This window comes from Podarcis raffonei, chromosome 1 (genome assembly GCF_027172205.1).
Source record: "Podarcis raffonei isolate rPodRaf1 chromosome 1, rPodRaf1.pri, whole genome shotgun sequence".
In the NCBI taxonomy this organism is placed as follows: Eukaryota; Metazoa; Chordata; class Lepidosauria; order Squamata; family Lacertidae; genus Podarcis; species Podarcis raffonei.
In genome coordinates, this window is record NC_070602.1 from 127,005,538 (window position 1) to 127,032,304 (window position 26,767).

The 26,767-nt window shown below is 45.7% G+C and overlaps 2 protein-coding genes across 5 annotated transcripts in view; one reads left to right on the forward strand and one right to left on the reverse strand.

Moving 5' to 3' along the window:
• Positions 1–981: 981 nt before the first annotated feature.
• On the reverse strand, positions 982–20,737 carry LOC128399938 (uncharacterized). 3 transcript variants are annotated; one of them, XM_053361847.1, is made up of 14 exons: positions 19,579–20,737; positions 19,349–19,488; positions 17,787–17,929; positions 16,096–16,227; positions 13,001–13,080; positions 11,837–11,942; positions 9,627–9,722; positions 7,970–8,074; positions 6,324–6,459; positions 4,708–4,802; positions 4,204–4,356; positions 3,982–4,078; positions 2,443–2,582; positions 982–1,687 (listed from the first exon to the last, which is right to left on the reverse strand). In XM_053361847.1, exons 3-13 carry the CDS (start codon positions 17,802–17,804, stop codon positions 2,527–2,529), a joined length of 1,074 nt encoding a protein of 357 aa, XP_053217822.1. In that variant the 5' UTR covers positions 17,805–17,929; positions 19,349–19,488; positions 19,579–20,737; the 3' UTR covers positions 982–1,687; positions 2,443–2,526. The 3 variants fall into 3 exon arrangements, with proteins under 3 accessions (XP_053217822.1, XP_053217815.1, XP_053217830.1); XM_053361840.1 differs by having other exon boundaries at positions 19,349–20,737; XM_053361855.1 differs by having other exon boundaries at positions 2,443–2,715; positions 19,349–20,733.
• Positions 20,738–23,423: 2,686 nt separating this feature from the next.
• The window catches only part of GTF3C3 (general transcription factor IIIC subunit 3), a 35,146-nt gene continuing 31,802 nt past the window's right edge, over positions 23,424–26,767 (forward strand). For both annotated transcript variants that reach the window (XM_053361819.1, XM_053361829.1), the window contains exon 1: positions 23,424–23,626. In XM_053361819.1, coding sequence (XP_053217794.1) covers positions 23,525–23,626 — 102 coding nt within the window. In that variant the 5' untranslated portion in view covers positions 23,424–23,524. The remainder of the gene's footprint in view (positions 23,627–26,767) is intronic.

The window sequence follows — 26,767 nt, forward strand, 5'->3', positions numbered from 1 at the left end:
AGGTAAAGGGACCCCTGACCGTTAGGTCCAGTCGTGGCCGACTCTGCGGTTGCGGCACTCATCTCACTTTATTGGCCGAGGGAGCCGGCGTACAGCTTCCGGGTCATGTGGCCAGCATGACTAAGCTGCTTCTGGCGAACCAGAACAGTGCATGGAAATGCCGTTTACCTTCCCGCCGGAGCGGTACCTATTTATCTACTTGCACTTTGATGTGCTTTCGAACTGCTAGGTTGGCAGGAGAGGGACCGAGCAACGGGAGCTCACCCCGTCGCGGGGATTCGAACCGCCAACCTTCTGATCAGCAAGTCCTAGGCTCTGTGGTTTAACCCACAGCGCCACCCGTGTCCCTTTACGCCCCCTGAAATTGGTTCCAGGAAGTCAGGAGAACCCCCAGAAGCAAGTGGAAATCTTTGAACAGACAAAACATTTGTAATAGTGTGACATTGAATTACAGTGTGAACAGTGTGAACAATTGTTTTATTTATTTTACTCAACAATCTTTAAGCTTAAACATCATTCAGATAGGTAAAAATGGTAAATGCAGTAGCAACAATCAAACACAAGAGTTGATGAAACCCCTTTATATATATATATTCAAACTGAGTTTATTTAAAAATTGCCCAAAGTTCCACTGGAAAAGGAACTTCATTTACAATCAGTTCACCTTGACAACTATCAAGTGTGAGTCAGAGATTTTGGAAATAATTCTGAAGACCACATCAATTACCATTTCTACTTGGAGTCTACTATCCTGCAGAAAACTCATTCAAATAATGCTTTTACATCTTCAGCTTTCTCATTCAAACCTCTGAAATTAAAATGTTCCTTATTCACCGCCCCCCAAATACCTCTGTATGATTGTATAATAAATCTCATCCTTCTTTCTGTTGACAATTACCTTGCTCCAAAATTGTGAAAGCCATATTTATGTTTTCTGTCTTCTACTGCTTTTTCAGTTACATTTTCTTTTTTTTTTAAAAAAAAATTATCCATATTTATTCTCAGACTATAAATTGATTCTCCGATATTGCCAGTCTGTACCCCAGTCTGTTTTCTGCCGCCTTAATCGTTGTGACTGTATCTTGCTTTAAAAAATAATGTTCAAAACTCTGAAATTCCCAAGAAATTAATTTCCTTGTATTTTCGCTAGTGTTAATCTGTTTCCATATCTCCTGTTACTTTTCAAATATGTCGTCTTGCCATCTTTATTTTTCCGGGGGAAACAAATCTGTTGTGTTGTTGCTTTCTCCTTCTACTCATTCCTCGCAGCATTCAAGCAGAAAACAGCAAATGTTGTCTGTCCCCTTTCTTTCCCTTCTCGCACAGGAATGGTGGGGATGATAGCATTAATCAGCAAGGCAAGCAATGAAAATAAGGGGCAGGAGAAAACCCAGACAGGGTCCTGGTTTACTCTTCTCAGCCCTGTGTGTCCCAGTCTCCTCCAGCCATTTCTTGAGGGCCACCTTCTGGTGGTCTGGACAGAAGCAGTAAAATGTGTCCCCCTTTCCCAGAGGGATGGTGGGATTACATTTACCCAGCCAGCAAGGTGATGAAAAATGCTGCCAGGAAGCCACATTGGAGCTGATGGGGCAGAAGGCAAGGAGCCCAACAGTAGGTGGCGCCAGAGCCAACGAAAGGCAGAGCCAGCTGATTCTAGTTTTGTCTCCATCCTCCACTACACAAAGTCCTACAGTGGCAACACAAAGGAGAGGTAAGCTTGACAGGAAGTACCATCATTGGATTAAATGTACACAAGAAGACAGGCAGGTGGCTGCTGGCTAAGGTTGAGATTAGTTGGACAGTTCTTGCCCTAATAGACCAGCCATCTCTGGGCCCCAACTGAGCATAAATGATGGATATCTGCCCCTCTTCTCTCCAGAGGGATGGTGGGGCTACCTGGATCTAGCAAGCAAGGGATGCTTTTTGTTCTTGCCCCTATGCACATCAGGCTTTTTCCAGAAAGCAACTCTGAATGTGACCCAGGAGGAGGAAGCAGCAGCAGCATCCAATATGCTAAAAGGTAAAGGGACCCCTGACTGTTAGGTCCAGTCATGGCCGACTCTGGGGTTGCGGTGCTTATCTCGCTTTATTGGCTGAGGGAGCCGGCTTACAGCTTCCGGGTCATGTGGCCAGCATGACTAAGCCACTTCTGGCGAACCAGAGCAGCGCACGGAAACGCCGTTTACCTTCCCGCCAGAGCGGTACCTATTTATCTACTTGCACTATGACGTGCTTTCGAACTGCTAGGTTGGCAGGAGCAGGGACCGAGCAACGGGAGCTCACCTAGTCACAGGGATTCGAACTGCCGATCTTCTGATCGGCAAGTCCTAGGCTCTGTGGTTTCACCCACAGAATGCCCATCCTAGAGAATGGAGGTTTGGACACCTCCCACAGAAGGGATGAAACACTCGCAAGCCAAAAGATGGGAGATAAAAGTCTCACCTCTTCCCAAAAGGAAGCTGTTCCATCTGTCCAGAGGGAAGAAAATCCATCTCCGTGGAGAATAGGGGAAATGTTTTTTTTCTTTTAAGTGAGCTCTGGAGATCCTGTGAAACCCAAAAGCTCTGGCCCCACATAGCCACCTGGAGAAAACATAAGGAAGAAAGGGAGGGAGGGAGGGAGAAAGGAAGAGGGGAGGGGGACAGAAAGTGGAGAGATGTGGGCGGTTGTTTTACAACTGTACGTAATCATCAAGATCCTCCATCAGCACGTCACCTGAGTGGAAACGAAGAGAAGGCAGATTGAATTATACCAGCTTCATTTAACTTAGGAAAATGTTTGGGAGGGGTCCGTATAGATCATCAACATCATCCCACCCCTTCAAGGAGATCACAAACGGTAAATTAGGTGGAGAGAGAATGATTGGCCCAAGGTCACCCACAGACTTGACTGGAGGTTTGAACCCGGCTCTCCTTGGTTCTAGTCCAAACCTCTAACCAGTTGGCCACTGTGGATTGGTGCTAAAATGTGGACACATCGGTTATGGGTTGATGTTAGCAGGCATGCATTTTTATGCACACTTTACCTGAGTGCATACCTTTTTGTACACATTGCGTGGTGTGATAGGAATTTTGAGGTCTTAGATATATGGTAATGTTCATAACCGCACATACATAGATCAGCACAGGAAGACCGACCTGAAGCCATTTTGATTCCTAAACCGAGCAAATGTTTTCTCTGCAAGGTCAAAGTGGAAAAGCCTCCCCATTGTCTTTTCCTTCACAAATCCTGTCTTAAGGGTATGTCTGTGTTTGAATAGGGTGTGAGCCTGTGACATGGCCCAGGAACTAAGTATTTATCATTACAAAAGATTGGCCAGGCTCCCCAGGCAATCCAGTCAAGTAACCTGCCAGACAGGAGATAAACAAGGACAGGAGAAAAACAACATTCAAATTTCTGTTTAGACCGCCTTTTCTGTGATGTATGTATGATGTTTCTGGGGGTGGTCTTGATCTACAGGGTAACAATTTCAAAAGTCTTTATAAGGCCCTGCAACCATTTTTCTGGGTTCCTCCTCTCTCCTGCGGGTGAGGGGAGCACCCTGTTGCAACAGATCAATAAAGATCAAGCTTACTAGCTGCTTTGCTTCTCAATATTCTCTGGTTGGCCTCTTGTTATTTTCTCCTACCAATAGGGAACCTATGTAAGGACTCTATACTGTATGGGCTCTTGGATACCCCATAAGGGAAAAGGGCAGTTTTTATTTACAACAGTGGCTAGAAAATGGCACTGCAAAGTTTGGAGAAACTGAATTTCAACTGTTTTGAAAAGTGTGAATTAGATAGATTCGCCTTTAATTGCACACCAAATCTAATTCCTCCCCTATCCGGCTCACACACAATACAACAATAAATTTAGGCAATTTGTGTCTTAAGAGACTGGTTGAAGCTGTGGATAGTGGTCTTTTATAAGTAGATAATTACAGCTTGTAATTATTCCATATCTTTGGTAGTGTTCCCCGTAACTGGAAATAGACATTACCTTTGCTTGCAGAGAGGCTTTGTACCGCCACAGGCAACTCATTGCAAACTCGAAATTTGTGGAGCTGATGCCATATATTTTTCTTTACTTGTTTTTCCTGGAGAGATTGAGGGGTGAGGGGAATCCCAAAACAGTCAGAAGTCTTTTTTCCCCCATCATCCTGAAAGAAGACTTGTCCTTTATAATATGCTTTTTCACAGAAAGCTTAATTTAGTAACTTACCTCCACATCCATTAGTTCTTTTGCATTCCCAAGGATAGAATAAACAAGGAGGATCCCTGCTTCACTGACCCTCCGGTCCGGACTATAAATAGCTAACAAAGCTGTTCTTAGAAAGGATCTTCTTTGTTGTTCATTGAAGAACGTCCCAAACACCTAAAAGCAAAGAAACCAAAATGAAGCAATCTTTGGATTGCTGCATGTTCATTAAACGATCCCTTCTTCTTCTTTCCCTCTCTCTGTTATCACAACTTTGACATCCTTGAGACAGGATCTTGCCCCTTCTGCCCATGATACTGTCAAGGACTGCATTGCAATCATATCTCCCAATGTGTCTCTTCACACAATTCTGCCAACAACCCCTTAAGCTGATCCTGGTGTTTCCTGGAGGCAGAGAAGGGTAAAAGAAAGCAACCCACATTTCTCAGGTGGAGCAATAAATCTATCAAACACGTGAGTGGTTTCGTATTGAAAGGGGGGCTTCTAGCATCGAAGGGACACCTTTACCTCTCCAACTTTCATCATGTTTATGTAAGAGAGCATCTTCTTCTCTTCTTGGTACCTCCTGCACCAGAGTTCTTCGGCATTATTCATGCGTATCCCTGACAATAAGACACCAGGAGTTAAAAGCTTTGTCTTAAAGGTTTGGGGCAGGGATGGGAAACCTGTGGTCCTTCAAGTATTATTATTTTTCAAATATAATTTTTATTAGGTTTTTTTTTAACATATCATTTTCAAGAGTAATTAAACATACTTTTACATCTTATTCAAACTTTTGACTTCCATCAATCCTGTCTGAAAATTTTCCAATCTAATCTCTCAGTATGCATTTCTTATCTTCCCTATTACATTTCAAACTCATAACCAATATCTCTATCTTTTTCTACTTTGTAACACTTCGCATAGTTCTCCTTACAAAACTTATTGTAGTCCTGCTAGCGTAATTTGTTGATTACAGTTGCTCCTCAAATAATTCATATACTTCTTCCAATCTTCTGTAAATCTCTGGTCCCGCAGGTTTCGAATCCTTCCTGTCATTTTGTCCAATTCTGCATAGTCCATTAATTTTGTCGTCTTCAAGTATTGCTGAGCTACATGTTGCGACTGACCACTGGGCATGCTGGCTGGGGTTCCTGGGGATAGGACTCTTAACAATATCTGGAAGAGCCACAGGCTCCCCATTTCTGGGTTTAGGGCTTTGCAGACATAATTTATTCTGATGGCTTTGGAAACATTTTTTAGACTGGTGAGATTATATGTTAACATCCAGCTGGTTCCTTAACATTCTATTTTTTATTGCATTGCATTTTTATGAGCAGTAGTCAACAAAGTTGTCCCATTAGAACAAGGATGTCTTGTTGCGCAACAGGATTTCCTCCTCTCTCTCTTTTTCCTGTACACCCCTTCTGCCCTCCCCAATCTCCTCTTGAGCATTAGGGAAGTTCCCAGAAACAGATTTAGGGGGCACACGGGTAAAGGAGAAGGTGCGGGAGTCCTGTAAAGCAGGCAGAAGACTCTGCCAGAGCACAACTACGTACTTTGATGGATACCTGTTCTTACAATTTGTTCACCACCTTGGTCAAGATTATAAATATTTAAATGAACGAATGAAAATGAATTTAGGCCTTTCTGTTTCCTTTGGATGATATTCCATAACTTTTTTTATGAAGATGTTTGCAAGATCCACCTCGAGAGTTCACTCCAAGGGAATTTCTCTGGCAACCTCATGTCTCATTCTGGTATCAGCCTCTGAGGCAAGACTCAAGAAACGAAGGTCAAATTCTGGCTTATATGGAGGAATGTCAAATGCTCTTGCATGCTGATCTCCCACCATCTTTGCTCAAAGGGTGGGCTCTCTTATTGGCAAAGGGGAGAGTATAGCATTGTGAAATACTACTGAACAAGACAACAGCTTCTTTCTTCCCCGCTGAGTCAACTTTGCGGGAAATGCACCATTACCAGAGAGTCAACATGAGACTCAACTGATATTAATGGAAAAACACACTATGAACTGAGACTAGAGGTTCTAATCATATTTCGCTAGCGCGTAAAACTAAGGTGTTTAACGTATTCCATCATATTTAAGCATGGAACTGTTGTTGCAACTTTTCCAGCTTACTTGCCTTTCTGGTGCAGGAGCAGCTCGTAGAGACGGAAGATACTCTCCCTGGCATGTCGGCTGACTGCTGCTTGGGGGTCCCCAATACAAATTGCCAGCTCTGCCACATGGTGCCCCAGTTCTGGGAGTTTGCAAGTAGCCTAGCAAGAAGGAAAACCAGAGAGATTTTTGTCCCCCACTTCTCTGTCAGATCCTCTCTATCTTTAAGGTGTACGCCTCACCTCAAAATCTAAGCGCTTCTCAGAAACTCTTAAAATAATACTTTGCATCTCCAAAATGGGCAGACTAGGTCATAGCTGTCAACTTACAGATTTGAAAATAAGGGACCAGTAGCCTCGAAAATAAGGGATCAGCAGCCAAAATAAGGGATTTTCAGAGCACAGGTATGTTCAACCTCTGAGCCCCTCCGAGCCAAAGGCAGAAAGCCCAGCTAGCAGCCAAATGAAGCCTCAAGCAGTGGTTCCCACAGCACAGCAACCCGGCAAAGGGGATGCAGCAAGGAAAACCACCGTCACCTCTCCGCTGGGAAGCGCTGAGCAAAGACGAGTCCCCAGGCAACACGGCCGATTTGATCGGCACAAGGCATGCAAGCTCCACCCCCCAGTCGTTCTTAGACTCCTTATTGGGTGAGCAACGCAGCCAAGCAACACAGTTGGCGCCTCCCTGGCTGGCAGGGAGGGAGGGAGAGGAGCTGCTTCCTTTGAAACCCGGGAAATTTAAGGGACATCATCAATAAGGGACAGCAGCGGGACATGGCGCTGGGATAAGGGACTTTCCCGCCAAAGAAGGGATGGTTGACAGCTGTGGACTAGGTTAGACAGATACTTCCAGAGAACATAGCCTCCTCTCTGTCCTTTGGATGGGACTCTGAGAAGATGGATGTAGGGCCTCCATGTATTTTGCCAGAACAGCAAATCCACACAGTTCAAGCCAAAAGAGGAACCCCAATGCACCTATCAACAACCTGGAATGCCAGGAACAACTCAGTGGTATGGATGGGAGCAGAGAGGTAAAAAGGTAAAGGACCCTGGGAAAGTTAAGTCCAGTCAAATTCGATTATGGGGTGTGGCACCCATCTCCGCTTTCAGGCCAAGGGAGCCGGCGTTTGTCCACAGACAGCTTTCCAGGTCGTGGCCAGCAGGACTAAACCGCTTCTGGTGCAACGGGACACTGTGACGGAAACCAGAGCGCACAGAACCACCGTTTACCTTCCCGCCGCAGCAGTACCTATTTATCTACTTGCACTGGCATGCTTTCAAACTGCTAGGTTGGCAGGAGCTGGGACGGAGCAACGGGAGCTCACCCCATTGTGGGGATTTGAACCACCGACCTTCTGATCGACAAGCTCAAGAGGCTCAGTGGTTTAGACCCCAGCGCCACCTGCATCTCTGCAAGATACAGGCTATCACTCAAAGGGACCCAAGAAGAGCATGCTGGTCTTATGCAAACGAAGCCATTCCTAGCTGCCGCCACCCCTTCGATTATTGGCTTTCCCCTCTCCTATTCCTTTAAGACTAAGATACTGAAAATAATATTCAGTTCTCAATATGAATTGGCTCTGGAGGGAGGGATAAATCTAAAAATCAGTTGTAGCAGCTCTCACATTTGCTCCCTAGAGCAACAGGGGGCAGCATATGAGGTCACACTTACATCAAAATCTGGCATAAGGACAGCAAAACGTAGGAGCGCAGCACTGCTTTTGATAGCTCTGATTCTCTCCACTTTGTACTTCGAGTGTATCCAAAAATGGATGTGCTGCAGGAGGAAGCAACACCTCAGGAATATTGCACTGCTACAACGTCTCATGCAACCCTTTTGCTCAAAACAAAGAAAGCAGCAGTGATCCATAATCCAAAATCTACAAGCAGTGGGGTTTTTTGTTTTGTTTTTAGGACCAACCAAAATGTTGGAAGGTTGTGCATCTGACACATGAGTTCTCCTAGGATGAATTGTTCCTCTTCATAGATATGCCTTAGTTCAGGAATGGGCAGGAAGTAGATCAGGATCTACTGTTTTATCTCTGGACGATTTGTGGTGGACTTGCAATGCTTTGTGCCTGATGAATAACGTGGCATTTTAGCTTGGATGTCCCCTATTAGCATGAAATATACTCGGTGTCGAGAGTGGATTTCATGCTCTTTATTCAGCTCATAGTGGTGAGGAGGAATGAAAGTTCCCCCAGGATGTCTGCTTTATATACATTATTTACACAATAGGCCCCAGTGATTGGCTAATTCCAGGATTCACCTGCAGGCCAATCAGGTTGCGGATTCACTTCCACCTGGAGCTGGATTGGGTGGCTCCTGAGGACCAATCAGACTGCTGCATTCTGAATCCTATTGTTCTAGGACCAATCAGACTGCTGCATGTTGGATCCTATTCAACTCAGTACATAACATAGCATGTGGCCACATATGCCAGGGATAAGGCTTGGCAGAATCCTCCTAAACCCACTAATTTTCTGTGTTCAAGCATTTTTTAAAATAAATATTATAGGAGAGCAGCTATTTGGTTGCCTGAGGTGGGGCAGCAGGTAGTGCTGTCCCACTCCTCAGTCAAGGTAGAAAAGAATGAGTGCCCTTCCCTGGCAACAAAAATAGAATAACCTTAATTGTTAATTTAATGTGCCATTAAGGCAAAATGCAGAATATGCCAAGAGCATAGATTTTGAGGAGATATGGAGGGTGTTTGTAGAATTTGTACTGTTAAAACGGAAAGGGGTGTTGAAATTTTGGGAGGTGGGATAGTTACAATGGAATGGTCTCGGTGGTGGGGTGCACATTTTTATTCTCATTTATGTATGGTTATTACTTTGTGAAAATAAAATAATAATAAATAAATAGAATAGAATAGAATAAAAATAAATTAAATGACTAACTATTCGTTGCCATTCTGTGAAGGCCAAAGCCAGCTGCCTGAGGCAGCTACTTCACTCTGCCTAATGGCAGGGCCAGCTCTGCTAGGGTATAATCTCTCAGCTGCACCCTGAAGCTTAACCACTATTGGATTCTATGAGTGTGTAAGTGGCCCTGAGTGCCCAAGGGAGAAAATAATACCTCCTAATAGACTGGACTGGGAGATATTAGTCTACTTGGTCATTTCTCCCCTGAATCTTTGTTTTGAAACCTGTCTTGGTTCAGTCAGTTATTCATGGGCCTGGAAATCACAATATTATGCCCAAACTCTTCCAACGGAGGAAACCCTACAATAATGAATGGTGGGTGATTTTGCAGACTAACTGTTGCTTAGGTTGCAATATCTCCCTGCCAGGCCTTCCTTTGCTGCAATATATCTTCGACACACTTACTTTTAAGATCCTCAGCAGATGCTTGGTGGTCGGATCCTCTGCTAATAATGACCTGAGCAGGATTTCGAGCGTCGCTGAAGTTGTTCTATACAGCGCCTGGAAGAAAAGGGAAATCCCTGCGCGAGAGCTGGATTTTCTCCCCAACAAAGCATGCCTGCAAATAGGCTTCATCCCAGAGCCGTTGAGGTCTGGCCATCAAAGGGAGAACCTCTCACTAGAAGTGGTTCCACAGATAACATGCTGTTATCGTTCAGCCCGGACACTGAGATCCAGCGCCGAGGGCCTTCTGGCGGTTCCCTCATTGCGAGAAGTGAGGTTACAGGGAACCAGGCAGAGGGCCTTCTCAGTAGTGGCACCTGCCCTGTGGAACGCCCTCCCTTCAGATGTGAAGGAAATAAGCAGCTATCCTATCTTTAAAAGACATTTGAAGGCAGCCCTGTTCAGGGAAGTTTTTAATATTTAACGCTGTATTGTTTTTAACACTTGATTGGAAGCCGCCCAGAGTGGCTGGGGAAACTCAGCCAGATGGGCGGGGTATAAATAATAAATTATTATTATTATTATTATTATTATTATTATTATTATTATTATTATTATTATTATTATTATTATTTTATGTGAGCTATAACCAAGACCCTCTTTCTAGCCTCTGTGCCTTGTTGAGGGGCACAGAACTTTGCCCGATGCACCCCGAAGGCAAACTACGAGGGATTCAAATAAGATAAGGAATCAGAGCACACATTTAAAGAAGACTGGGCAATGTTTATTGAATATATGGCTGAAAATTGTGCACATGTGAAAACGCTGGTAGCATTAAGATAAATTCAACAGTGCAAGTAAGTTTGATGAATGCAATATTGGAATACTGAATGGTTTGGATTATGTAAAATATGCAGGGATGTACCCCAGAACCAAACTGAACCACAGAAGGAAAAGAAGGGAAGACACTGATGTAAGATTGTTTAAAGAAGAAAGAATCCCTACCAGAGAGGAATGGCAAAACTGACCGGAAAACTCAGGGACCAAGACAACAAAAAGGATTTATTTACTGGGATTTTTTTTAAATTTACTTAGGAGATCACTGCAAACAGATGAAAACATTAGCGTCATTTTAATCTCACTTGTATTGTAACAAATACTATGGACAATATGAACAGATATAAAATAAGACTGATACAATACGCAGTTGAAAATGTTGACATTAGGACCCATGGAGGGGATGGTGGGGGTTCGTGAGAGTGATATGGATACGTATTTGGTTTTGTTATAAATTTATATTTGTAAAATTAAATAAAAACGATTTCAAAAAAAAAAGATTGTTTAAAGGAATATTTTAAAATGTAAATTAGAAAATTAATAAAAATTATTATTAAAAAATGAATAAGATAAGGAATCAAGTATGTATTTGACACAGTACTGTAAAGGTAAAGGTAAAGGGACCCCTGACTGTTAGGTCCAGTCGCGGACGACTCTGGGGTTGTGCGCTCATCTCGCTCTATAGGCCGAGGGAGCCGGCGTACAGCTTCTGGGTAATGTGGCCAGCATGACTAAGCCGCTTCTGGCAAACCAGAGCAGTGCACAGAAACGCTGTTTATCTTCCCGCTGGAGCGGTACCTATTTATCTACTTGCACTTTTGACGTGCTTTTGAACTGCTAGGTTGGCAGGAGCGGGGACCGAGCAACGGGAGCTCACCCCGTCGCGGGGATTCGAACTGCCGACCTAGGCTTTGTGGTTTAGACCACAGCGCCACCCGCATCCCCTGACATAGTACTGTAGGGGTCACTAATTTGGGGGGGCATGTGGCCGCAAACGTGAATAGGAGTGACAACTGTGGGAACAACAGAACAACACTGCAGCCTATTCTATTGGGTACAATAGAATGCTTCTTTCAAGTCTAATTTCAATAAGAGGCCGAGGAGATGACCCTGTGGGTGCCAGGGAATGCCATGCTGGCAACCCCATGGTTCGTGGGTTCAACAAGAATTTACCTACATAAGAGCATAAAAAGGAACCTGCTGGATCAGGCCAATGGACCATCTAGGCCAGCACCCTTGTGCTCACAGTGGCCAACCAGATCCCTGTGGGAACCAGGGAGCAGAACATGAGCGCAAGGGCACTCTTCCCCTTTCCAGCAGTTGGTGTTTGGGTGCATGGCGGCCTCCAACTGGGGAGGCAGAGCCATCCAAGTTGGTGGCCCATCGCTGCCTACCTGTTTGGTGGCGTCCCCAGTCCCAATGTCCATCGTGAAAACCCCATGCATAGCCAACCGCAAGACACACGACTCCAGTTCTGGATCAAGTGGAGGCTTGATTTTACTGGTGGGGTGGGGGAAAAAGGATTAGATTATGCACTGCCAGAATTTCCTAATCTCCCGCAGGGAGGCTCCTCCTGGGACTTGAGAAGCACAGGACTTCAGATCCCAAACGCCAGGATGTGCACTGAGGACGGAAAGAGACCAGGCTCCCCTCCAAGGTGTGGAGAAAACAAATGCCTTCTAAGATCTGTGTGGGCACTTCCAAGGGGAGTCAGTTGCTCCTCTCTGGAGCCTCTCAGAGTACCAGCCTCCCCACTTCTTTTGAAGGAGGTGAGGACAGGTGACCCCACCTAGGCCCGAAGTCACCCCAGGCCTCAAGACTTCAAATTTCCCCTTTCTCTCTTCTAAAAACCCACAGCTTCACCTTTTCTCTGCTCTTCTCTGCTTTCTCACAAGATGCTGCTGCATAGGCAAAACATTATTTTTATCAGCACAAGAAAGCTTCAAAAAGCTAATGAAGAGGCTCTGTCAATGCCAAGAATAAGCAGGCCTGGGAACTGAGTCTTATCTCACCCAGTTGCAACAAATCTTGGACACGCGGAAACACAAGGCTTCTCAACCCCCTTGGCTTCTCAACCTCCTTTCCTTGGAAGGGCGCCAAGAGTCCCAAGACAGGAGCTTTCTGTTCATGCTCAGGGAAACTCATGAGGCAAGACTCCTGAGGGGGAGGGAACTGGAGGGGAATATATGCTCTGTGCAAATGGCTGTGAACTCGTGCTAAGCTTGTGAGTTATCATGCTTGCTCCTTCTACCAGCCCGGATGGTAGCAATAAAGCTCTTTCTCTGGATCAACCCTTGAGTGTCCCACTTCCCTCTCCCGGGCGCAATTCTCTTCCAATCCATGCGCAAAGCCTGAAAAGGCTACACTTTCAGCCATTTCTGTTTCGAAAGTCTTTGACCTATTGCATCCGATTGTCTGGGCTACTCCCGGGCCGTGTTGCATCTGCTTCCCTGAAAATGTATTATTTTCTACCCTCATTCATCACAAATACAACGGTCTTCGCACGCGCTAATTGCTTCTCAGAAGGATCAGGAATCCCTGTTCTGCAGGAGGCATACCTCAAGTTGTAAATGGCCACCATGCAGCACGGCAGAACTGATGTGGGCACAGAGTGAACCGGGAGTTTCTCCATCACCACCTGGAAGAGACCAAGGGCCAGAACAGAGCAGGTGAAGGACCTCTTTCCACAGATTTCAATGGGGCACTTTCATCCCAAATGGTTTCGTCTAAGCACTTTCTCATTCACGAGCCCGTTACCAGCACGCTCCCATTTTGTCCCCGCACCTCTGTCTTGTCTCATGATCCATATTTGTAGGAAAGCTCTGTTTCTGCACATGACTGTGACATGTTTGGGAAAGTCTTGCTTCTAAGTTTCATCTCTGTACATGATGCATAAATCGTTCTGCACAAATCATTCTAATACTAAGACATTCCCTCACCACCCCAGAATGTTCAGTTCACATTGAGTTAATGAAACACCGTACCCTGACCTGTTCTTAATGCATAGTTGACCACATCTATTGGAACGTAATTGTTTAAGTCTTGCATTATCAATCATTAGTTATATTTTAATTAGGAGGTTTTCATGCCTGTCTAGTTCTGTGCTCCCTTTCCCAGCCTTTAATCTATCGGTGATTAATGCCTATATGCAACCCTTTGCTTTGTACTTGTGTTAACCAATCAGCAACAATCACGTATGTGGCAATGCTGTAATATTCAATAAAAGGGACTCCCCGAGACTTGCTCGGGAGATGCCTCCCAGATGACACTCGCTACCTGTCTGTCGTTATTTCAACCCAACACATATTAGCCCAAAAGGCAAGCAAAAACCTGCATTCCTTTCTGGCCATTTACCCAAAGCACCCATAAAACATCAGATGCTCCCTTTACAAAGAGGGTCCCTAGACTCTCCTCCTCCTTTCCCTGGAAAATCTCCTGCCTGGATCTAAGCCTGCCGTCGGGAATTCCTCATTTCCCTGCTTTCCTCTATGCATTTTAGTAGACTTAAGGATATAGAAAGTCTCTCTGTTTCTCCTTTCCAACCATCTGATCTTTCATCTCCCTCCCCCGCCCCCATCAATGCAGGAATGCTGCTGAATAGCCTTAGAGTCACTGTAGGCCTCCCCACATTTTAAATTCATTTTAATAATTTATACCCCATCTTTCTATCAAATAATTCTCAAGGCAACTTAGAAGCAAAAGGAAATACCCCAACCCTCACACACACACACACACACACCATTTTGTCACCCACCACTCATTTTCTTTTTTATTTTTAAATCATTTTTATTGATTTTCCAATAAAAACAGCCAATTAACATATCCATATCATAATCCATCCTTTATGAGCGAGAGAGAGGGCTGAATGGATGTCTAGCAACCCCCCTTCTAGGGCCCAAAGGGGGGGATTGTGTGGTCTCTGGGAAGGCTGATTGATCGCCATATGACTTGTATCTGTGGAATACAGTTCATTTACATTGCAATACAGTGGTACCTCGGGTTACATACGCTTCAGGTTACAGACTCCGCTAACCCAGAAATAGTGCTTCAGGTTAAGAACTTTGCTTCAGGATGAGAACAGAAATCATGCTCCGACGGCGCAATGGCAGCAGGAGGCCCCATTAGCTAAAGTGGTGCTTCAGGTTAAGAACAGTTTCAGGTTAAGAATGGACCTCTGGAATGAATTAAGTACTTAACTCAAGGTACCACTGTATTGCAAACAGTAAGCTCAACAATTTACAGTAACAACAAGGTGGAAGTTACTATGCCATTAAATTTCAAACGAAAGGCTTCGACAACAGCCCGGAATAGAATGATTTAACAACTTGGGAGTTGCTGAGTCATTAAACTTCAGACGATAGCCTTGGACAACAGCCCAGATTGGAAGATTGGAATGAAGTCAGGAAAAACTGCGCCGGTAAATTGACAGTTGAAAAATATATATATACACAAATAAAGCTGTACTCAATGAATGAAAGGATATATGATTTCTGACATGATTGAGAATCACATAGCCAGGGACGGAGAACTTTAAAGTGTTAAGATCGGATTGTGGAAAATATGAAAACAACAAGAAGAGGCAGGAACGAAGATATAGGAGATACACTTCAGAGGTCCAGACTATGGGGAGCCTGAATTTCTCCCCCATAATTAATAATTTGGACTGTAATTTGGTCGTTTTTTAAATTTTAGTTTATTGTTTTTAATTGGCTCATTTTCCACCCCTCCTTTCTGGGATGGTTTTCAGAAACATGGCTGTGCTTTGTCTTGTTCTTCTTTGAATAGAAACCTCTTTGGGGAAGTCCTAGCTTTGTTTTCCCACCTTCAGAACTTGAGGGGAATACTTCACTATCCAAACAAAGACTGGGCCAGCTCTGCCATGCCGATTAACTGTCTGTCCTCTGTCAGGAACAGAGCCAAGAGCTGCACGGAGCAGAGGTCTCCCTGGTAGCCAACTCAATTTCCCCCAGCCACCTATTACCCCAGAAGGACTTGTTGCTGAAACATGGGTTTCAGACACAGAGACAAATGCAAATACAGAGAAATATAGAGACAAGGGAGTCCCAAGCAAGTTTAGCAAGGAGGTCCTCTGCATAACACCTTGGGGAAGGAATTACAACTGCATGCCCATAGGGTGTCTTCAAGTGGATTTGGTGACCCTATTCCAAATGGTTTCATAGTCCTTCCGCACTTGCCAGGTTTATTTCCACAGAACTAACATGGGTGGTGCTTTGAGTTAAACCACAGAGCCTAGGACTTGCCGATCAGAAGGTCGGTGGTTCGAATCCCTGTGACGGGATGAGCTCCCGTTGCTCGGTCCCTGCTCCTGCCAACCTAGCAGTTTGAAAGCACACCAGTGCAAGTAGATAAATAGGTACTGCTCTGGCGGGAAGGTAAACGGTGTTTCTGTGCGCTGCTCTGGTTCGCCAGAAGCGGCTTAGTCATGCTGGCCACATGACCCAGAAACTGTACGCCGGCTCCCTCGGCCAATAAAGCGAGATGAGCGCCGCAACCCCAGAGTCAGCCACAACTGGACCTAATGGTCAGGGGTCCCTTTACCTTTACCTTTAACTCCAAAGCCAGACCTCGTGCCTCTCATCTACTGGCTAGCTGCCACCTCCTTATTGGATTTCTGATGCTGTCCCTCACTTACCACAACAGCCTCTGTTAATTCGTCTTTGGTGTACAGAAGTTTCAGTTTGTTCCGTCGTTTATGCTGTGTAGCGATGCATAAAGCGGAGATGGCGCTGAGGAAACTAATGTCCCCGTTCTCATCCTGTTTGCTCTGTAAGTTGAGAGAGAACCGGGGCTGTTAGGAGAGGGCATTATTTCTTGATGTGTCCTAGACATCCTTCCTGGTTGGCTCGGAACGAGAACTGAGCCGCAGAATTAACCCACCTATTTCACAACTGCTCAGAGACGCTACAGAACTAGAAAAGTGATGAGCTCAAAAGAGGGTAACTCTGGGATCTTGCGTTCCCACTTTGTAGCGAAAACAGTTCATTCCTTTTTTGATGGTTATAGCTACACAACCCTCCATGAGAAAGAAAATAAGTCTGTGTCACTGTGCATTCCTTGGGAGGCCAGATCTGCAGCCCCTGTGGATCCTGCCACCAGAGGCAGTCGCCTCATCTTGCCTGACGGGTGGGCCGGCCCTGTATCTTCCTATGTTTCTGCCCAGTGGAACTCCTACTGTGGCTAGCTTTATTTTCTCCTGCTTGGTGGATGCCCCACTGCTGCCTGGGACTCTTGACCTTCCCGCATGGGTCCAAGCCTGCCCCTGTGGAGCCTGCTCACCCTCCCTCTGTGCATCTCGGCAAACTCAAGGCTAGGTAAAAGCTCTCTCTTTCATTCATCCTCCCTCCTGCCCCATCTTTCTGGTCACTTCTCACCCAAACCCCCTATTCTCATCCTCTCTGAGTGTGGCTGTTTCACTCTCTCCCTTCTGCGAGAACCTTTAGTAAGGTGAATGTAATCTTGTGTACTATTTCCTTTTAGCAAGTACTCCTTTCCTGGTTAAGTCCTCAGATCTCTGCTCTGTTTTGAAGTGATGGACATGAGGCAGGAGTTGATAACGCAGGTGAACTGCACACAGGTGAGCTGCATGCAAGCTGCTGGCCAGCCCTGTGGAGCCTCCTTTTATTGACACAAATATGCAAACCAGGCAGATAGGTACATTTTGGGCTGTGACCTTTACACATCTTCCGGTCCCGAGATTGTGGGGTGGTACAAAGTTATTTTGGCACCTGTTTCCACCGCGTCATTTTCCCCTTGCACAATGTATGACGAAGGAGACAAATGGTCTCAGAGACAAAGGTCACAGACAGGGCATCACAGACTACTGAGATCGCAAACGGTTAGACAGAGGGTACGATGTTCAGACAGCTATGGCTTGTCTGTGGGGGAGGGCGCACCCCAAGGTCACGCATCCAGGCAGACTGTGGCTGCCTGCGGGTGGGGAGTGTGCTCCCTCTGGACCCCACTCCCCACTCTGCGATCATCCCTACACGTTTTCTTTCCCAGGAACCCTGTGCACATGCTCCTCTACCCAGTCCCAAGACTCTACATTACTGGTGATGTGTTCGTGCTCATTTGGCCAAAACATGCTTGTTTCTGGGCCAGCCCTACCAGACTTGACAACAGCCTGGCAAGGATATTACAGTAGGAGCTGCTAGTAGCATCCAACTTAATTCTCCCAAGCAGCTGCTGTTTGTGAAGAACTCACTGCGTCAACACAGAAACAGGCTTCAGACATCTGTAGAATCACGTTTCCCAAGCAAGCACATTAGTAGTACTATAGAAGTAGCACGTGCAGGAAGCATCATGTGCTGAGGGGTTTTGTACCTTGTCTTCCTCCTCCATGCGCTTGAGGATGATGTTGACAGCATCACCATCTAGTTCAATGCTGTCATTCACATCCGACCCGTTGGAAGTAGATGAAAAGACAGAGGAGGTGGAGAAGTGGTTGAGGCTTGTTGATGTTGAATCTAGGAATTGAGAGGGGTAAACAGAGAACAGGAAGGCATATTAGAATCTCCTACCTTCTTATTAGTATCTCTTACCTTCTTGAAATGGGACGCAGGTGGCGCTGTGGGTTAAATCACAGAGCCTAGGGTTTGCCGATCAGAAGGTCGGCGGTTCGAATCCCCGCAATGGGGTGAGCTCCCGTTGCTTGGTCCCAGCTCCTGCCCACCTAGCAGTTCGAAAGCACATCAAAGTGCAAGTAGATAAATAGATACTGCTCCGGCGGGAAGGTAAACGGCGTTTCCGTGAGTTGCTCTGGTTCGCCAGAAGCGGCTTAGTCATGCTGCCCACATGACCCAGAAGCTGTATGACGGCTCCCTCGGCCAATAAAGCGAGATGAGCACCACAACCCCAGAGTTGGCCACGACTGGACCTAATGGTCAGGGGTCCCTTTACCTTTACCTTCTTGAAAGAGACCTAGCTTCTTCTTGTTGAATAATTTGCACATTCCTGACAACACCCTAAGCCTCTGGCATCTTCATAAAATCCTCCACCTCACCCACCCTAGGGATGGGTGAATCCATTTCAGTTTCTCTCAGTTTCTCATTTTTCTAATCCTAAATCCAGTTCCCCAAATTTCCACACCCAGTTTGCAAAGTCCTCAGGGAAATTCGTTAACATTATAGTGCAAATTTCTCCTAATACAGTCGTACCTTGGTTCTCGAACAGAATGCCTTCCAGGAGTTCGTTAGACTTCCAGAACTGTTTGAAAACCAAGACGCAGCTTCCGATTGGCTGCAAGAGCATCCTGCAGCCAATCAGAAGCTGCAGAAGCTGTACCAGACGTTCAGTTTCTGAAAACTTACAAGTTTCAAGCTGAAACGTACAAGTTCCAAGGCGGCAACCAAGGTATGACTGTAGACACATCTTTTTAAAGCAAGTTACTGTAACACAATAGATTTGTATCTTATCTCTACTAATATATACATTTGTTTACACACTTTATCTTAGTACTTGCATTTTTGTATACTTTACTGCAAAATTGAGAGAAGTGTGAATTTCAAAAGATGGTTGTGTTCCAGTTCACATATTGTTTCATAAAGTGTGAATTAGGTAGAAGAAGAAGAGTTTGGATTTGATATCCCACTTTATCACTACCCGAAGGAGTCTCAAAGCGGCTAACATTCTCCTTTCCCTTCCTCCCCCACAACAAACACTCTGTGAGGTGAGTGGGGCTGAGAGACTTCAGAGAAGTGTGACTGGCCCAAGGTCACCCAGCAGCTGCATGTGGAGAAGCGGGGAAGTGAACCTGGTTCACCAGATTACGAGTCTATCGCTCTTAACCACTACATCACACTGGCTCCTCCTAGGTAATTCCATTTCTCCTCCAACCCTCTCCTCCCATGCAGAATCCCTCTTAAGAACCCAGGGCATCTCCTCACCTAAAACTGTGGACAAGCTCCTTGACTCTTGCTTAGGTTCCAGAACCTTACATTCTTGGGACCAGACCTTTTGGGTTCCACAGCAGCTCCAGAACGTGCTTAATTTATCCCAATTCCTCAGCGTGATAGAGTTCTTTCTCCTGGACAGATGGAACCATTTCAGCTTGGGAAGGGAAGAGAATGCAACTTTGCCCACACTGCTTTCTGTATGGCTATAGAAATGTTCAAACCTCCGGTCCTGGGACTTGGCTTTTGATGAAGCTGCAGCATCTTGGCTGTCGCTTCCTCCTTTCCCCAGATCTTGTTTGGAGTTGCTCTTTGAAAACAGCTTCTGTAGCTTTGACAGCCTAAAACAGAGTGGGAGAAGATAGGCTGGCAGTATCCTCCTGCTCTACACACCTAGACTGAACTGGGGCCACATGTGCTTGCTGTCATAGGCAAATAGGCTATCTTGTGAAGGAAGTGCTTGAAGGTTTAGATCAGGGCAGGGGGGAGCTAATACATTGTTGGACTACAACTCCCATCATCCCTGGTCGTGCTGGCTGGGGATGATGGGAGTTGGAGTCCAAAGACATCTGGAAGGCACTGTGGTGGTAACCATGGTTAGGATTATGGACTATTTGCTATCACTAGCTATGCTGTGCACAGAACCTGCATTGCCTGGGGAGAAAGGAACTCCCCTCAGACTGCCCTAGACAAAGCTGGAACCAGAAGGCAGAATCAGCTAAGAAATCCAACTTACATTTCCCCCCCCTCACACACTCAGTCACACACTCTCTCTCTGTCTCAATATAGAAATGTTAGAAGCGGTCATAAAATGGCCAACAGAAGCATGAAGCTTCTCTCTTGCCAAATCACCTTTGCTCACCTGACATGTTCATGAGGCGTATAGGGTGTGTCACAATGACCTTAGCAACCTAGCAACCGCGGCCATTGTTCCTCTGACATTATATTCATTGATACAGTGAGGGGGGAAAGTATTTGATCCCCTGCTAAATTTGCCCGTTTGCCCTCTGACAAAGAAATGACCAGTCCATAATTTTAATAGTAGGTTTATTGTAGCTGTGAGAGACAGAATAACAACAGGAAAAACCCCAGAAACCCAGAAAACAAAAGTAAGAGTTTGATACACTGCTGTATGTATCAATATGGAGAACTGCAAGAAAGTTGAGAAAAGAAGAAAGGGGAAAGACAAGAAAAAACAAGAGGTAAAAAAGAAGGACTCCTGTTTGTTTCAAAGCATCTATGAAATCTAATAAATGTTAATTAATTGACAAGCCACTATTTTCCCTAAATATACTACATATAGAAGCCTACATTTTGCTTATGGTTTTTATTTGCTTGACTCTAAATAAAGTAGAAATTCAGATTATACCCACCAAAGATCTGTGACTTGAATATAAATAACCTCAGATATAGTAAATTGCTACGCGAATGAATGCCAACTTTAATAATATATGGGGGGGGGGCAGGCCATGTTCACATGACACCATGCATGCACACCATTTGAATGGCAGTGCCCATCAACTTTGGGGGGGCAGTCCCCTCAAATATTTTGTAGGTGTGAAGCCCCTTGATCCCTAGAAGTTGACTCCTCTGCGTGGGAGAAGCTTCCTGCCCTTGCACCGCGGCACAAAGGTGTGCTTATTTTTTTGCCTTCACTCCAGATGCTTCAAGGACTTGGACCATGTAAAAGGTAACCATTTCAAATATGGTTGTTGCATAAAGTTATTTATCCCGCCCCCCCCGGACAAGACACCAATACAACTCCTAGGTACACCTCTGTGCTTGGTTGCACTGTACAGTTTTTATTGAATTTTCTGTTCTACATTTTAGAACATTCATCTAAACAACCTTAAAATATTATTTATTATTAATATTAATACCCACCCATCTGGCTGGGTTTCCCTAGCTACTCTCCTTCTCTTTCCATGGTTCATTTTGCATAACATAAATCTCAGCATATTTTATATAAACTAAACCACGGCGTGTGACATTTCTGCCCAGGTCAGGTCATTTCTGCCCAGGGGAAAAAGGTGGCCATTCTCTTGGGGAAGGGGAAAAAATGGAGGCAGTGAGAGATTTTACTTTCTTGGGTTCCATGATCACTGCAGATGGTGACAGCAGCCACGAAATTAAAAGACGCCTGCTTCTTGGGAGAAAAGCAATGACAAGCCTAGACAGCATCTTAAAAAGCAGAGACATCACCTTGCCGACAAAGGTCTGTATAGTTAAAGCTATGGTTTTCCTAGTACAGTGGTACCTCGGGTTAAGTACTTAATTTGTTCCGGAGGTCCGTTCTTAATCTGAAACTGTTCTTAACCTGAAGCACCACTTTAGCTAATGGGGCCTCCTGCTGCTGCTGCACCGCCAGAGCACGATTTCTGTTCTCATCCTGAAGCAAAGTTCTTAACCTGAGGCACTATTTCTGGGTTAGCGGAGTCTGTAACCTGAAGTGTATGTAACCTGAAGCGTATGTAACCCGAGGTACCACTGTAGTGATGTATGGAAGTGAGAGCTGGACCATAAAGAAGGCTGATCACCGAAGAATTGATGCTTTTGAATTCTGGTGCTGGAGGAGACTCTTGAAAGTCCCATGGACTGAAAGAAGATCAAACCTATCCATTCTGAAGGAAATCAGCCTTGAGTGCTCACTGGAAGGACAGATCCTGAAGCTGAGGCTCCAATACTTTGGCCACTTCATGAGAAGAGAAGACTCCCTGGAAAAGACCCTGATGCTGGGAAAGATTGAGGGCACAAGGAGAAGAGGATGACAGAGGACGAGATGGATGGACAGTGTTCTCGAACTACCAGCATGAGTTTGACCCAACTGCAGGAGGCAGTGGAAGACAAGAATGCCTGGCATGCTCTGGTCCATGGGGTCATGAAGAGTTGGACATGACTAAACGACTAAACAATAGACCTGTCCATGGCTTGGCCATCCTTGCCTCTCTATCTGTATTGCCCTTTCACTCCTCTTCCTAGCCTTAGTAACTCAGTTGACTCCTGCCCTCTGAAACAACAAGTCAGTGTGGTGTAGTGGGTTAGAGTATCAGTCTAGGACCTGGGAGACCAGGGTTCAAATCCCAATGAAGATCAGTCAGTGAACTTGGGCCAGTCACTACCTCTTGGCTTAACCCTACCTCACAGGGTTGCTGTAAGGAGGGGGGGGGAGTGGAGAAGCATGTGTGTCACCTTAAACTCTTTGGAGAAAAGGTTGGGATATACAGTCACACCTCCAGTTGAAGTAGCTTCAGGTTAAGTATTTTCTGGTTGCGCTCCGTGGTGACCCGGAAGTAACAGAGCACGTTACTTCCGGGTTTCGGTGCTTCCGCGCATGCGCAGATGCTCAAAATGAGACTCCAATACTTTGGCCACCTCATGAGAAGAGAAGACTCCCTGGAAAAGACCCTGATGTTGGGAAAGATTGAGGGCACAAGGAGAAGGGGACGACAGAGGACGAGATGGTTGGACAGTGTTCTTGAAGCCGGACACGACTAAACAACTAAACAACAACAACAAAATTAACTTTCATCCCACCATGAGTGGGGCCAAGAACTTAACAACCAGCAGAGCTGACTTAGAATAGATGGATGGCACCCCAGCCAGATCAGTGTGGTATTAATTCTTCTTCTTCTTCTTCTTCTTCTTCTTCTTCTTCTTCTTCTTCTTCTTCTTCTTCTTCTCTGTCACCCTTGACCTCTACCAGCATTGACAGCCCTGTTTATGGCTGACTGTGGAGAGAAGGCATTTTGCAAAAATCTTCATGAGAGTAGCACGACTAAACAACAACAAAACCACGGCGTGTGACATTTCTGCCCAGGGGGAAAAGGTGGCCATTCTCTTTCACACACCAAGCTTCAGTAATATAAACGTTGATCACGATATGCTACTGACGTCCCCATCCCCCCAGGGCAGAGAAAAGCTGCCCTCTTCTCTCTTCCTAGCGCAGGTTTACAGACCTGCGTGAACCGACGGCCTTCACGTGCAGCAGTGGCGCATGCGCAGACAGTTGCCGCCGTCCTCCACGCCCCCAGCGTCCTTCCTTGTTTCAGCCCGGACTATTTTCAGTGCCGGACCGTTTGGTCCCTCGCATTAATAACTCCCCCAGCCTCCTCGCTCTTTGCGGAAACCAGGCTTTCTGGATTGTTGTTTCCTTCGCCCCTCGCTGCAAAAATGTCGGGGTTCAGCCCCGAACTTATCGAGTACCTGGAAGGGAAAATCTCCTTCGAGGAGTTTGAGAAGCGCAGGGAAGAGCGCAAAAGCCGAGAGAGGAAGGTGAGATTTCACGACACCCCCCCCCCCGCCATCTGCAGCTGGGGTCCATTACCTTCATGGCGCTCTCTTCTCGTGTTTTGGTTGGGGTGGGGGTTTTTTTTTGGCGGGGTGGACTCCTCCCTTCTATCCGCGAGTCCCCTCCCTCAGTATTTTCAGCTATCGTGGGAACTTTTAAAGTCACTCAAGGCAGACAGTCGTTTGCAAGCAAGCCTTGCAATAAAACCCAGCTAAAAGACCGTCCCCCAAAAACCCGGGGGTGGGGGGAAAGGATGATGATGATGAATTTTGGTAAATTTATTTATTTGTGGGTTTTTCAAATTAAATTTTTACTATCACAAATCAACATAAAATATAGAAACAATATTCCACATAATCTCCTGGACTTCCCTCTTCTGCTTTGTGGGTCCTATTGTTACTCATTTCCCCCTGCATCTTTTATAATGATCCATATCTTTTGCATCTCCCTTATGTCCAAAATTCACCATTAAACTATAAGTGTTATTCCATTCCCCCAAACGAATTTTGGCTGTTTACAATGGTTTTTAAGATAGATTATAAATTTTCCCGAAATGCATTGTACCCATCATAATTTTTTTAATTATCTGCATTACAGATACAAAGTTGCACACTTGTACTTTGGGATAACGACTCCTGTTTTTATACTGGCAATTACAGAGTGGTTTTCAAATCCCACTTCATCTGCTAGGAACACACATTGAAAGGATTAGTAAAATACACTCACTCACAGCTCTGATTGCATTAAGTGCCTTGATTACAACTACCTGCTTTTTGCCCAGCTACCCACCCCAATTGGGTGATTTAATTTGAAGTACCTTATTTATCTGACTGCAAGCAAAGTAATAGCTTTTGGGTTCTGGCTTTTTAGGATAATATAACTGAATAGTAGGGAAACCTTGATAAAAGGCACTGTTTATGATACTCTGTATTAAGTGTAATACACAGGGTAATGGACTGTGCTGATTTGGTTGTTGCAACTGAGTCTAGCAGAAAGTGAGCCTCCAGTTTTTCCCAGCCTAAGTGGGCAATGTAGTTTTAATTTTTAAAATAGATAAAAAGTGGTAGTTGAACTGGCCTGCTTGGGGGGGGGGAATGAAAAGTAACTAGATATTCCCCTTACAGATATACATATGAATAGCATCATTCAATATGCTGAAAAGACAAAATATACAACACACTATCCAGAAGCAAATATAGTATTCTAGGATCAAAAACTTTTGGTTAAGAGGGGAGGCAAGATGCTTACCAATTTATGCTTGTATCAAAGATAATGGACTGGATCTCAAGCATATGGGTTTTGTCTTGGAAACAGAAATCTGTGTGGCAGGTCTCATGTTATTTTTTTCACATAGATTTATGCAACTAGCTACACTAGTGTACACAGTGCTTTTTTCTAAAAAAAGTTTAGGGGTACTCTCATTTTCCTTCTCATATTGAAATACTGCCCCTCAATGAGGCCAAACTTGGATTCACAAAATGTTTAGGGGTATGCATACCCCTGTGTCCCCCCAGAAAAAAGCACTGAGTGTACAAGTTTTTAATGATATACAGTGGAGTAGAATAATGTGTGTTTAAAAATTTGTAGGGCTACATTCATACAACTGTCTTAAAGACTAGTGATACGTAAGCTTATACAGTGGTGCCTCGCAAGACGAACGCCTCGCAAAACGAAAAACTCGCAAGACGAAAGAGTTTTCCATTTTTGAGTCGTTCCACAAGACGAATTTCCCTATGGGCTTGCTTCGCAAGAAGAAAGCCCATAGGGAAATCTCCGGGGACCTCTTTTAAATGCTGGCGGTGGGGAGCAATGCCTTTCGCCCCCCTCCGGCCTTCAGAAGAGGTCCAGGAAGGCCAGCGGGGGCCGAAAAGCTTTGCTCCCCACCGCCAGCATTTTAAAAGCGGTCTGGGATAGCAGGGAAGCGCGCAGCGCGTTTCTCCGCTATCCCGGACGGCTTTTGAAGGCAGGCGGGGGGGAGCAAAGACTTTCGCCCACCGCCTGCCTTCAGAAGACCTCCGCTGTCCTGGGGGCTTTTAAAATGCTGGGGGTCGGCAGCGAAGGTTTCGCTGCCGCCCGCCAGCATTTTAAGATCGCCCCGGGACAGCGGAGAAGTCTCCGCTGTCCCAGGGGGCTTTTAAAATGCTGGGGGTCGGCAGCGAAGGCTTCGCTGCCGCCCGCCAGCATTTTAAAATCGCCCCGGGACAGCGGAAAAGTCTCCGCTGTCCCGGGGGCTTTTAAAATGCTGGCGGTCGGCAGCAAAGCCCTCCTGTCCCCGGAGCTTGCGGGGCGGGAGGTGGGGAGAAGGGCTTTTCTTCCCACCGCCAGCCTTCAGAACAGCCTTCTGAAGGCTGGCGGTGGGAAGAAAAGCCCTTGTTCCCCCCCCCCCCCCAGCCTTCAGAAGAGGTCGGGGGACAGACTGTCCCCGGACCTGGTCTGAAGGCGGTTTCCATAGGAACGCATTGATTGATTTTCAATGCATTCCTATGGGAAACCGTGCTTCGCAAGACGAAAAACTCGCAAGAAGAAAAAACTTGCGGAACGAATTAATTTCGTCTTGCAAGGCACCACTGTATGATTTATTCTGGGGAGCAAAAAACCCCAGCAACTATACAATGAAAGAGGTGGGAAAGGGAAATGTGTATGTCTTACCCATATATATTTCCTGGAAGTAAAGGTAAAGGTACCCCTGCCCGTACGGGCCAGTCTTGCCAGACTCTAGGGTTGTGCGCTCATCTCACTCTATAGGCCGGGAGCCAGCGCTGTCCATAGACACTTTCGGGTCATGTGGCCAGCATGACAAGCTGCATCTGGCGAGCCAGCGCAGCACACAGAACACCGTTTACCTTCCCGTTAGTAAGTGGTCCCTATTTATCTACTTGCACCCGGGGGTGCTTTCGAACTGCTAGGTTGGCAGGCACTGGGACCGAACGACGGGAGTGCACCCCGCCGCGGGGATTCGAACCACCGACCATGCGATCGGCAAGTCCTAGGCGCTGAGGTTTTACCCACAGCGCCACCCGCGTCCCTTCCTGGAAGTAGTTCACTACAAATTTTTGTTCACAATTTCAATGGAACAATTTATTTCAGCATGTGCAATGTACACCTTTGATAAATGAGTTTCAATT